The following is a 13,953-nucleotide window of genomic DNA, read 5'->3' as shown; positions in this document are numbered from 1 at the left end:
TATCTTCACTGCATCCATAGCTTTGTTGATTTTCATATACTTCCAACTGTGGAGATTCTACGCTGGCTACTGATAGTAAGTTTTAGAGTTCTTGCTTCTTTGGCAAACCAAATGAGAACCCTCATCTCAACAGTAATTCTATGATAACCCGGCTCTTAAAACAAAAGATCCCACCAACTAGTTTCTATAATCGATCAAAGTCTCGGTTCTTCTCTCTTTGTTAGATACCTCAAATTTATAGACTATGATTTTATATATTGGTGTTCAATATGACTACACTGAAAACATTAGTAATTTTTCATCAGTCCCTTTCCTTTTAATATATGTATACAACCTGAAAGGTTAATATTTTTAGAATCCTACATGCATTAACTTCAAAAAACTCAAACCGACTGCCATCAAGTCAATTCCAACTCATAGTTTCCCTATCAGGCAGGACAGAAGTGCCCCGGGGAGTTCCTAAAATGTAGCTCTTTTCCAGAGTAGAAAGCCTCATCTTTACCCATCTAGGAAGAAAAAAAAACCCCTAAAAATACTACGTAAAATATGCATCTACTTGTAAAGAAAAAAAGTGTGGAGGTGAGGAGAAAATACAAGGGGCTTCCAAATTTTTTAAGTACATGGAAAAATAGATTATACCTTAATTATACTTTATATATATTACACATAAATTATATATATTTAATTGTATATAAATTATACCTTAATTCTGTTTTTCCACACACATGTGAGGTCTCTTTGTAAGTTCGATTTTGTAATTGAAGTGAATATCCATTTGTGACTTCCTTTAAAGAGTCTCTTGCTGTTCAACTTTTAAGGAATAATTTAATCTTACATTTACCGTAAGTTTTTAGCATTAAGCTAGCCTTTATCACTAAGTACATTATTTGAAATGTAATACCGATAATAAACATTTAATGAATCATGAGAATAAGTATTCTGATTCTTTGAAAAATGAAATGTTAAGCACTTTTTGTAGTCACCTGATTTTTTTTTAAGACAAAAAATATCTACACTTCAGGTTTACATCACAAAATAATCAAAAAGTGTTCCTTTCATCATGTTACTTACTGGTGCCATTTCCATGTTATTAATTTGGGCCTCATGGAAGCCTCCATCTGACATAACTTCTTCTGTTTCTTCTTCTGCTGTAGCAACATTTCTTCTCTTGAATAACTGAAAAAAGAAAATATAATTCTAACATGTGAACCACTACACCACCAGGGCACGGTACCTCTGATTTTCTACAGCCACTCCAGCGTTCTTTTCAACTGATAATTCTCATTATGAACTGGTCATATTTTCGTATGTACCTTATCATCTTGATTTAGATGCCTAACACTGTGAACTTCCCTTGGGGAATACTGAATATTTGTGTGTTCCTGTGTAGCTTGTTAAGCTTTGTTCTGGATTGAAGTAAGTTACATGTTAACAGTTGGATCCTTTGGAGGTGACTTTTCTGGTTGATGAGTCTAGAATAACGCTGAATCTGCTGCTCTACTCTGCTATGAAGGAAAGATGTCCCCGAGTTCTCACAAAGTATGAGATTTTCCACTCAGGCAACAGCCATTATTACTGGCTCTGTGGATTAAGCATTGTGCCTCTAATCTTTTTAGATAGTATTCTAGCCTTGAGTAGTAGTTTCATCAGACAGATGTCCTGATCAATCCTCTGCTGACTACTGGACGAAAACCTACTACAAAACGCCAGGCTATTCTCTCTTTGTGCAGCAATCTCTTTGGTGTTTTATTTTATGAACTCTATTTGCCTTGGTCTCACCTACAATTCTCAGCATTTTCCTTCTTCAATTCATGGAGTCCTTGGACCCTCCTAAGACTCCCTCTCCTTTTATCAGAGCTTGTAAACTCTCAAGGCAGCTAGGGAAATGCTAGCACTCACCTCTTTTGTTTCCCATCTCCAGAAATCACTCACTGGCCCTTCAGTGTGTAATGTCTTGAAAACTGTTCCATGTATTTTTGTTTAGTTTTTTTTGTTGTTGTTTCAAATAGGATGAAAAAGATCCAAGCCCTATTCATCCATTTTGCACAAAACCAAAAATCTACACAGTATTTTTTTTCAATACTCAAAATACCTCAATTCTGACCAATGGATCACTTTATTTTCACTTAGTTTTACTAAGGCTATTCCAGTGAGCTTGTTGTATAAAATATGAACATTATATATAGATCATGAATATTCATTGTCTTGAACTCAAATTAGCTATATTCCTAAGGAGCCTGATTCCATATCTGACACACAGCAAATACTCAAGAGTTAACTGTGTTATCAACCACATCTTTTTTTTTTCTCCCAAGGAGGGGTCTATAATTTCTTATTACTTTTAAAATCATTTTATTGGGGGCTCATACAACTCTTATCACAATCCATACATAGCGTCAAGCACATTTGTACATTTGTTACTATCACCATTCTCAAAACATTTGCTTTCTACTTGAGCCCTTGCTATCAGCTCATATTTTCCCCTCTCTCCCCTCTCCTCTCTCATTAATCCTTTATAATATATAAATTATTATTTTGTCATATCTTGCACTGTCCGACGTCTCCCTTAACCCACTTTTCTGTTGTCTGTCCCCCAGGGAGGGGGTTATATATAGATCCTTGTGATCGGTTCCCCCTTTCTACTCTGCCTTCCCTCCACCCGCCCAGTATCACTACTCTCACCACTGGTCCTGAGGGGTTCATCTGTCCTGGATTCCCTGTGTTTCCAGTTCCTATCTGTACCAGTCAGTGTACATCCTCTGGTCTAGCCGGATATTTAAAGTAGAATTGGGATCAGGATAGTGGGGGAGAGGAAGCATTAAAGAACTAAGAGGAAAGTTGTGTGTTTCATCGTTGCTACCCTGTACCCTGACTGGCTCGTCTCATCCCCGCAACCTTTCTGTAAGGGATGTCCAGGTGCCTACAGATGGGCCTTGGGTCCCCACTCCGCACTCCCCCTCATTCACAATGATAGGATTTTTTGTTCTTTGATGTCTACTACCAGATCCCATCAACACCTCATGAACTCACAGGCTGGTGTGCTTCATCCATGTGCTTTGTTGCTTCTCAACTAGATGGCCACTTGTTTATCTTCAAGCCTTTAACATCCCAAATACTATATATTTTGATAGCCGGGCACTATCAGCTTTCTTCACAGTTGTTTATGCACCTGCTTTGTCTTCAGTGGTCATGTTGGGAAGGTGAGCATCATGGAATGCCAGGTTAATAGAACAAAATGTTTTTGCATTGAGGGAGTACTTGAGTGGAGGCCCAGTGCCCATCAGCTACCTTAATAGTAAACCTATTACTATTTCCCCATGATCTTACATAAATATATTTGCATATGTTCATGCCTGTTTTTAGACCTCTAGAAGTGTCCTTTGCCTCCTAGATCTTTCCTCTATTTCCTTTTACTTTCGTCTTGTCCCACTATCATGCTCAGCCTTTATTTGGGTTTCAGTAATTCCTCTTGGTTACATTGCCCTTGATGAAGCCATATGAGGCTTCTTACACCCTCCTCACCACTGATTTTGGATCACTTGTTGTTCCCTTGTCCCTGGGTTTGTTAATACCCACTTCCTTTCCCCAATCTCTGCCTCTCCTATATCCCCCCCACCCCCCGACCATCAGTCCCGTTGATTCTCCTCCTGATTTTTCATCCTGCCTACCTTATCTAGATATACCTGCAAAGATAATAATATGCACAAAAACAAGACAGAGCAAAACAAAGCAACAAAAGAAAACAAAACAACAACCAAAAAAAACCCAATGACACAAAACAAGAAAATCCTATAAATAGGCCAAGGTCTGTTTGCTGACCCTTAGGAGTGTTTTCCCATCCAATCTGATGGGGTGCCACACCCTGATCCCAAAGTCTATTTTTGGTATTCCCGTGCTCTGCTCCCCTTGCTGTTCTATTGCACACCCTTAATGTTTTCCCTTGATGTGGTGGGGTCAGATCAGGCACAATTCCCACACTGTGTCTCCAGTGTTGTCCCCCGTAGGGCTATGGGTCAGTGAGGGATGTCGTGTCTCAGTGGGGCAGGCCCTATGGTCCTCTCTGTGCATTGGCTGCTCTGAGCAGGGATATCATCCTCAAGGTTTGGTGGACCAGGATATGTTCCGCTCTCTTCCTCCTTCTTCATTTGATCCTGGGTGCTCTGATCAGACATGTCCCTTTTCAAAGTAATTTGCTTTTATGGAACTTTATAGTAGGGTCTAACCATCCCCCTAGTCTCAAAATCTCTCCATAGGAAAAAAAAGCCAAAATAATGTTTAAATTAATAAATAAATAAAAAGAAAAACAGAGCCACTGAAGCCCTCTATCTCCAATACCTGTCCCAAAAGTGATGAACCATTTTTTTAAAAGCATTTTTGGACTAAGGTAAGGTGAAAGCATGTCCTAGGTATTTTGGTGTATGCTCTTAGGCTTAAAAAAATGATCAAAAATCAATATCCTATAAGTTCCTTTAAGTAATATGCAATATCTAGAGGGAAATTATATTGTCTTAAGATTTCTGTTTAAAGCATTATAGATGAACAAAATGTAAAAATAGACATGAAAGAAGTGTGGCAAAACGTAGACAATTATTGAATTAAAAGGATGAGCTATAAAGCTCACTGTCTATTTTCATTATCTATTCTTTCCAAAAGAAAGCAGTGTTATTACTCATGTAAAAATTCATGAACAACATGCATGTAAAATTTAAGGAAGTTCCAACTTTATAAAAAATTTTAAATACTACTAAAATAAACTAGGCAAACAATGTTACTCAGTGCTTATACTGGGATACTGGGAACCTTCACTGGCTTTAGTGGTTGATGTCTAAATGATTTTGTGGGTTTTTTTACATTACTTTCCAGAACCTTCAATTACCCATGCCAAAAGAAGAACTGCATTTACAGCAGAATGTATATATGTACACATATATAAAGTGTGTATATATACACATATACACTTTGTGTGTATATTTATACACACTTGCTTTAAAAAATAGTAATAAAGAAGACTGGCTTCAAGTTTAAAATAGAGCATTAAGTGCTTTGTATTAAATCGATAAAGGTGAAGGGCTCACCTGCTCTTCTCTTTTCTGTTTCCGTAACTGAAGTCCTTCTTCCTCTCTTCTTCTACGCATCTCATCAGGATTCAAGGATTTGTTTTTGTAACTTTTCAGGCGGAAGTTTTCTTTTCCTTGGGTAGTCATGATTTCTAAAAGGTTAAGGGAGGCATTATAAATAGATAAGCTTAATGAAAAAGAACTCTGTTATTTAAAAAGCTTAGCATTTTGAAGTAAACATTTAAATACCCTAGCTCCATAGGGACTCCAGAAAAAAATTTAATTTAATAATTCACATACCATACAATTCACTCACTTAAAATGTGATTCAATAGCTGTCAGTGCACTCACAAACCTGTTCAACCAACACAGCACACTCAATTCTAGAACATTTTCATCTCCTCAAAAAGAAGCCTCACACCTTTCAGTTATCAACCCATCCTGCAGCCCCACCCCCTGCACCAATAGCAACTGCTAACTGGCATTTCATAAAAATAGAATTATAAAATATGAATTATAAAATATGTAGCGTTTTGTACCTGGCTTTTCATATTACATGATATTTTCATGTTTCATATATATTATAGCATGTATCAATACTTCATTCCTTTTTATGATAAAGCAGTATTCCATCATGTGCATATACTATCTTCTATTTATTCATTCACCAGGTGATGGGTATTTGGGTTGTTTCGACTTCAGAGTATTATGAATAATGCTGCTGCAAATATTGAATGAACGTACTTTTGTAGGGGCAGATTTCCCTTTCTGTTGGGTATATATTTAGGAGTGGAACTGCTACACATGTGCTAACTTTATATTTAATCATTTGAAAAGTTGCTAGACTTTACCATTTAACTATTTCTATCAGCAATATATGAAGACTGTAATTTCTCTGTATCCTAATAATTGACATTTCTCTTTTATTCTAGTCATCTTTATGGGTGTGAGGTGGTTACCTCATTGTGGTTTTGATATGAATTCATATGCTTATTAGGTATTTATATTCAGATCTGGTTGTCTTTATAATTGAGTTGTAAGAGTTCTTTACATGTTCTGGGCACATCCCTTTTCAGAGATGAAATGCAAATATTCTTTCTCATTCTGTGGGTTGTTTTTCACTTCCCTGATGGTTTTCCTTTAAAGCACAAATGTTTTTAATTTTTTTTAAATCATTTTATTGGGGCTCATACAATTCTTATCACAATCCACACATCCATCCATTGTGTCAAGCACAATTATACATTTGTTCATCTTCTCAAAATATTTGCTTTCTACTTGAGCCCTTGATATCGGCTCCTCATTTTTCCAAATGTTTTTAATTTTAAGCAGCAAAAAATGTCTAGTTTTTATTCTGCCTTTCATACTTTTGGTGTAAAAACTAAGAATCCTTTACCAAATCCAAGTTGTGGTTTGATCTTTGATCTATTCTGAAATACTTTTTTGTATCATTAGTTTTGTATATTTATGGAGGGTCCAACTTCATTATTTTATGTGCATAAACATGTCCAAGGGCCCTTTATGAAAAAATTGTTTCCCCACTTAGAGGTAATGGTTTCCTTACTGAAAATCTGTTGAAGGCAGACACAGGGTTTTATTTTTGAACTTTCGATTCAATTCATTGATTTGCATGTTATACCAAAACCACATTCTTAATTACTAACACCATAAATTTTTTAATTTTCCTCAATTATTCATTATTTAAGAGACTGACTCTCCTGAATCCCTTGTAATTCCATACGAATTTCACAGTGTCAATTTCTGTAAAAAGCCAGGTATAATTTCTGATAAGGATTGGCTGAATCTATAGATTAATTTGGGGGGAATACTGTCATCTTAAAAATGTTAAGTCTTCTGGACAACAAAAAAGTGGGTGAACAGAGATGTCGGGCAGTGTAAGATATGACAAAATAGTAATAATTTATAAATTATCAAGGGTTCATAAAGGAGGGGGGAGCGGAGAGGGGGGGAATGAGGAGCTGATACCAAGGGCTCAATAAGAAAGCAAATATTTTGAGAATGATGATGGCAACAAATGTACAGATGTGCTTGACACAATGAATGGATGGATGGATTGTGATAAGAGTTGTACAAGCCCCCAATAAAATGATTTAAAAAAACATTTAAGTCTTCCAAGTCATAAATATGGAATGCTTTTCTACTCTTTAGATCTCCTTTAATTTTCAATGTTTCATAGCTTCCAAATATAAATTTTAAACTTGTTAAATTTATTCCTAAGCATTTTCATTTTCATACCTCTACATATACAGGTATACAATTGAAACTTTATTATTTAAAATACATCCTGTAAATAGTCTTAATCTTTCTAAGTGCATTTATTAATTGAAATAATTTTAATTTCTTTTAATTTTCTATACGGGCACAGCTGAGAGATATTGCAGATTCAGTTCCAAAACACCACACTAAAGCATGAATCACAATAGCATGACTCACATAAATGTTTTGATTTCTCAGTATATAGAAGTTATGCGCTTATATTATCCTGCAGTGGGTTTTGTTGTTGTTTTTGTTCTTTGGGGGAGGAGTTCATTAAGTGCAAAATAGCATTATGATAAATTTTCAAATACTAAGAAGTAACCAAAATGTAACATAGTTCAGAAAATGACACCAATGACTTGCTCAACACAAGGCTGTAACAAACAATCGAATTGTTTACAACACACACATACACAATCTGCATATGTGCCATACAGCAAAGCACAATAAAACAAGGTATGCCTATAAATATGAGCACATCACTGGTGAGTACAAATAACCACTTCTTCCTTTTCAATCTCCATCTTAACTAATTTTCATAAGCTATAACAATCAAATACTGTTGAACAGAATAGCAAAGATTCTTGTCTTATTCTTTACCTTAAGATGAAAACATTTAAGTCTTCCACAAGGACCACAGTTGTAAACCACCAGTCGCTTGCTCCACAGGATAGAAAGGGCTTTCCACACCCATAAACAGTTACAGTCTCCAAAACTGAGGCAGTTCTAACCTGTCCTATAAAGTCACTCTCAAGTACTGGCTCGATGACAGTTGAGTTTGGTTTGGCTTTTACTCCAGTCCCCAAGTAACCCTTTAGGCCAGCAGTTCTCAACCTATGGGTTGCGACCCCTTTGGGGGGGGTGAATGACCCTTTCACAGGGGTCGCCTAATTCATAACAGTAGCAAAATGTCAGTTATGAAGTAGGAAGGAAAATAATTTTATGGTTTTGGGGGGGGGTCACCACAACATGAACTGTATTAAAGGGTTGTGACATTAGGAAGGTTGAGAACCACTGCTTTAGGCACAAGCAGCACATGCAAGGTCAACAGTTTAAATCTAACAGCTGATCCATGGGAGAAAGACTTCCTCTTCTAGTAAAGCTTCATAACCTTGGAAACCCAAAGCAAGGAGCTCTACTCTGTCCTACATCAAATCAGAATTGACTTCATGGTAGTGGATTGAGTTTTGGGTAAGAACAAAGATGTATGTGTGTAAGGGGTGGGGTGGAATTAATCACTATTTGACAAACATCATACTAACGGATTCTGGCAAGAATCAGCAATTGATGCCGAAATCAAAACTCTAAAATACCAAACTCACTGCCATTGAGTCAAATCCAACTTATAGGGATCCCATCAGGTAGAACTACCCCTGTGGATTTCCAAGATTTTAACTTTTCACAGGAGTTGAAAGCCTTGTCTTTAACAGTATATAAGGGAGCTTCAAAATGCTTACAGAAAAATATAACTACAGAATGGAACTTTCCAATGAATTTGAAGCCCCATCCTATTTACAAATTCTCAAATGACTTATCACTAATTACAAAGTCAAAATGTTACTTTTACAGTAGCAAAGAAGCCTGACAGACAACACCTTACCTAAGTGATCGGAATTACCATCACCAGCAATGGAACAGACATTAAATACCTATTGATATGATGTTATAAGAACAACAACAAAAAGAATAAAAATTACTTCGAAGATATTACTGGTAACTCATAATTGCATAAACATGAATCTAAGAGTAAAGAAACAAAAACCAGACCCCAATTGAGAAATAATGCTAGAAAATCATGTATCTGTCTTCTTTCTACGTACCAAGGAAACAAAAGATAAAGTACAGCCTATTAAATGAAACTAAAGCTACACGGTGGTGCAATGGTTAAGCACCTCACTGCCAATGGACACAATCAGCAGTTCAAGCCTACCAAGCAGTTCCACAGGACAAAGGCCTAGCAATCTACTCTAGTAACAACTATTGGCAAGGAAACCTCAAGCAGTTTTACGCTCCTGCAGGGGTGCTACAAGTGCAAACTGACTCAATGACAATGGTGGATGGTCTATAGCAGTATTACAACAATAAGGAATCCTGGTGGCAGAGTGGTTATGCATGTGACTGCTAGCCAAAGGTCAGGATTTAAAACATTGGAAATCCTACAGAACAATTCTACTCTATCCTGAATGGCAATGGGATTATTATATCATTAACTTCCTTATTTTTGTAATTACAATATAAAAGGAATGGCCTTAATTTTAGGAAATGAGGTTACGTTAAAGTCTGACTGTAAAATCATAGAATCTTTTATTAAGCAAAAAATATTAAAATGTAAAGCTATTGCTTTCAACACTAAGGATGATGGTTACATCTTTCTAATCTCCCTGGTTGCGTAATGGGTTACGAGTTGGGCTTCTCATTGCAACTTCAGTAGTTCAAACAAGTCAGTAGTCTCATACACACACATCATTGGTCTCTCAACCAAAAGGAAACCCACTACCATCAAGTCAATTCTGACTTGATGTAGGACAGAGTAGAGCTCCTTGCTTTGGGTTTCCAAGGCTATAAAGCTTTACTAGAAGAGGAAGTCTCATCTTTCTCCCATGGATCAGCTGGTGGATTTAAACTGTGGACCTTGCATGCACCAGTTGTTCCATGGCAGGGGGAATGAGGCTTTCTACTCCCATAAAGATGTAGTCTTGGAAACCCACAGGGTTCTACTTTGTCCTATAGCAGCGGTTCTCAACCAGTGGGTCGCAACCCCTTTCGGGATCAAACAACCCTGTCACAGTAGCAAAATTAGTTATGAAGTAGCAGCAAAAATAATTTTATGGTTGGGGGTCACCACAACATGAGTAACTTGAGAACCACTGCCTTATAGGGTCACTTTAAGTCAGAATTGACTCACTAGCAGTTAAGTTTGGTATTTTGAAATGTTTCCCTGAAGAATTCTACAATGTTCAATATACACTACATCAAAAGGCTATCAATAATGGTTGTACAACACGAAGAGTATAATCAATGGCACTGAACTAGGTATGTAAAAAGTCGTTGAATTGGAGAATGTTTTGTTGTATATTTTTGCCACAATTTAAAAAATAATAATTACCGGTAAATGAATAACGATGAGTACAGAGAAGAAAATATTCTAACACTGACTGTGGTAATGATTATACAACTCTTCTTGATATGACTGAATTATTGAATTGTATGATATAGTAGATGAAGTACCAGTAAACTGTTAAACCTGATTCACGTATCATACAATAGTTCATATACACACATACAGGCATATACATACAAATATACCACTTCAAAACAACAGTTTTGGCATCCTCAAAGGATTCAAACTGTGTTCCTTTAAAATGGTCTTTTGAGTTCAGGGTACAAAAAGAAGTCTGAAGAGGCAAGATCTGGGTTGTAGGATAGGTGTAAGTTTCCCAATAAAATTCTCATAGGACAGAATTAGCAGTTTCAACTTGAGGGGACAAAAATTTCTTAGCACAACTTTCCTGGTCTTTTTCTCATCAACGTAGTTTTCAATTTTTCTCAAACTTCTTTATAATAAGTCACTGTGATTTTCCTGTGTCTTTCAAGAAAATCTATCAAGATAACTCCTCGGGAAGCCTAACGAAATAAACATACCTTCTCTAATTTTTTTTTCTTTTTTTTAGTGAGAGAGTGAGTAAGGGAGTGAGTTAGTGAGTCAGTGAGAGTGAGTTAGTGAGAGAGTGTTAGTGAGAGTGAGTGAGAGTGAGAGTGAGTGTGTGAGAGAGTGAGCGAGTGAGTGAGTCAGTGAGTCAGTGAGACAGTCATAAGCATACCTTCTGAGCTGATCTGTCTTCTTTTGGATTTAACTGGTAAACCAGACCCACTAGGAAGCCACTGTTTCAAATGGGCTTTGCCCTTTGGACCATACTAGTATATCCAAGACTCATTTCTATGTATCATTTGTTCTACGAAATTGTCTTAGTTAACTTCAATCATGTTTAGAAGACTAATGGAAAGTGCAACTCTTTGAGCTAGCTCATCTTCACACAGTGCTTCTGGCACTCACTGAACTGATCATTTGCTGAGGCATTTGAGTCATCCACTTAACAAGTTAAAATGCCAAAACCACCTAAGGTCCCAACTTCAGTAACTATCACACATCAATAGCAAATCTACAGTTTTCTTCTGCCAGTTTCAGCTCTGATGGTCTTGCCTCTTTTGGCTCACTTTCGATGTCTTCTTGACTTTCCTTTAACACATTTGATCCATCTAAACATTGTTGTTTGTTTTACGTGGGACACATTCTCATAAACTAGTTTTTTAAAGCTTCAATGATTGGGGATGATGGCCACTTGAGTTTTATTTTTAAAATACTTACTAGCCTTAATCTCAAAATTGCCTTTTTCCATGTGATAAGAAGTATTCATTTTTGAAGGCACTCAGTTGGAACTAAGTGTATTACTGAGAGAACTCCTCTGCAGCCATTCACTGATTGTAGGGACATGTTTAATCACATTTTGTTTGCATGCATAAAGGATTCTTAGTAACAATGTTTTTTTACTTATCCTAATCTACTTTTTGTATTTAGGAGTAAACAGTTTGCAACTTATTCTCAAAACAATTAAGGGGAGTGTGTTTCTAATTCTCTGAGAAAGAAAGGATGATAATGTAAAGATAAAGTAAATGGATAAGAGGTTAAATGCTAATGATGAGAAATGTGGATGGAAGGGTATTCAGATTTTTGTACTCATAACTTTTCTGTATTTTTTGAATCACTGCAAATTTTAAATGGAAACATTCTAGAATATTTACACAAAGATTAACTATTTACTTGCTTTTTTGTATTACAATGCTCTGAAGATAAAAAAGGAGTCTAGCTCTCCGTTTCTCTGCCATCCCGAGTGTGGTGTTGCTCCGACTTCACCATGTCGTCTCATAAGACTTTCAGGATCAAGAGATTCCTGGCCAAGAAACAGAAGCAGAATCGGCCCATTCCCCCAATGGATTCGAATGAAAACCGGCAATAAAATCAGGTACAACTCCAAGAGAAGACACTGGAGAAGAACCAAGCTGGATGTGTAAGGAGCCCCCTGAAGGATGGCACGCATGGCTGCATTTTCCCAGGCTCAAATCATGTGTTGAATTAAGACTTTTGTCCCCATCCGATGAATTGAACTTCCATTGGCAAATAATCTGGCTTATTCCTTGGTTTTTTGCTTCCTAATCAAGTTTAACAATAAATAATGTAAGGCTGTTGGTTTGAGGGGGGGGAAAGGAGTCTAGTAGTGTGGTGCTGTCAGGTATGAGTTGGGCCGATAATCACAAGGTGAGCGGGTCACACCTCCCAGCAACTCCTGGAGAGAAGATGAGACTAGCCGAAGCTGCCTGTTCCATAGACTTACGAAGCCTCCGAAACCCTAGACTGGGTCACAAGTTGGCATTAACTTGCTGGCAGTTGGTTTAGTTTACTCTTTTAGTTCTAGAAGTTTGTCCAGAGAAGAGCTCTGGCCTAGAACTTATTTTCAAATGTTCCTAGCAATATCACTAGATTTCTCTGCATTTACAATTTGCATTTGCAAAATTGAGATGATAACCTTAAAAGTATTTATATCTATATACTGAAAAATGTCTAATCATGATGAAAATAAAAATTTCTTCTGATTAAGGTGATCAGGGAGAAGATGACTTTACAGAAGAGACTGTTTCAGCTTGGTTGTGAAAGACAGGATTTCAGCAGCTGAGGTTTGAGAGAGATTTAAAAAAAAAAACCCAAACTCACTGTAGAAGTGCCCCTGTGGGGTTTCCAAGGTTGTAAATTTTCATGGAAGTAGAAAGCCTCAACTTCCTCCTATAAAGTGGTTGGTGGTTTCAAACTGCAGGCCTTGCGCAGTTAGCAGCCCAAAGCATAATCTACTATACCGCCAGGGCTCCTTTTGAAAAGAGGACATGCACAAAAACAAGGGGAAGAATGGAAAACAAAAGCATAAGGGAAAGTACAATTGTCAGAAACCGGAGTCAGTCCTACTTTACTGGAAAATCTGCTCTTCACCAGTAGACTCAAGAAGTGCTTGGAGAAAAAGGGATGACTCTTGATTTTTTTTCCTACCACACTTGTTAAATTGGTGGTATCAAAGATGACACACTCATTTTTGTCATTACTACCATCCATACTGTGCACTTGTACCTTTGAAAATTATTTCCTTTTAAAATATAAAAACGCTCACAAGAAAAATAAACAGTCAAACAGTAGGAAAGGGTATAAAGAGAAAAACTGAAATGTCCCTCCAATTTTCCTCCCCTAGTTTCTAAAGGTAGTCTTATCAATTCAATGTCAGAAATTACTTAGACAAGTATACATATATCCTTGTTGTTGTTTTTACATTGACTGGGATTCCACAGATGGCACCAATGGATATGTATGCTTGGCTGCTAGTCGTGTTTTGTTAATATCTTCTGTACAACTTTAATTTCTTCCTTCATTACTACTGATCAGTATTTTGCCCATGAAATCCTTTGGATTGCAATTTAATGCAGGATTTTTCCCCTTCAATTATTACTGCTTGAGATATGCTAAGCACGTTCTTCCTTTTCAGCTTTGTAACTGAAAAGGAAGAATATGTGCATTTTGTTA

At 36.8% G+C, this 13,953-nt stretch overlaps 1 protein-coding gene across 1 annotated transcript in view; it reads right to left on the bottom strand.

The window, feature by feature from the left end:
• The window catches only part of KPNA1 (karyopherin subunit alpha 1), a 73,368-nt gene that overhangs the window by 48,250 nt on the left and 11,165 nt on the right, over window positions 1-13,953 (bottom strand). Inside the window, exons 2-3 of the mRNA XM_075556333.1 lie at window positions 5,076-5,209; window positions 1,072-1,176 (exon numbers count right to left, since the gene is read on the bottom strand). Of these exons, the coding sequence (XP_075412448.1) occupies window positions 1,072-1,176; window positions 5,076-5,204 (234 nt within the window). The 5' untranslated portion in view covers window positions 5,205-5,209. The remainder of the gene's footprint in view (window positions 1-1,071; window positions 1,177-5,075; window positions 5,210-13,953) is intronic.

This window comes from Tenrec ecaudatus, chromosome 8 (genome assembly GCF_050624435.1).
Source record: "Tenrec ecaudatus isolate mTenEca1 chromosome 8, mTenEca1.hap1, whole genome shotgun sequence".
NCBI classification, from domain to species: domain Eukaryota; kingdom Metazoa; phylum Chordata; class Mammalia; order Afrosoricida; family Tenrecidae; genus Tenrec; species Tenrec ecaudatus.
This window is presented reverse-complemented; position numbering and strand designations above follow the sequence as displayed.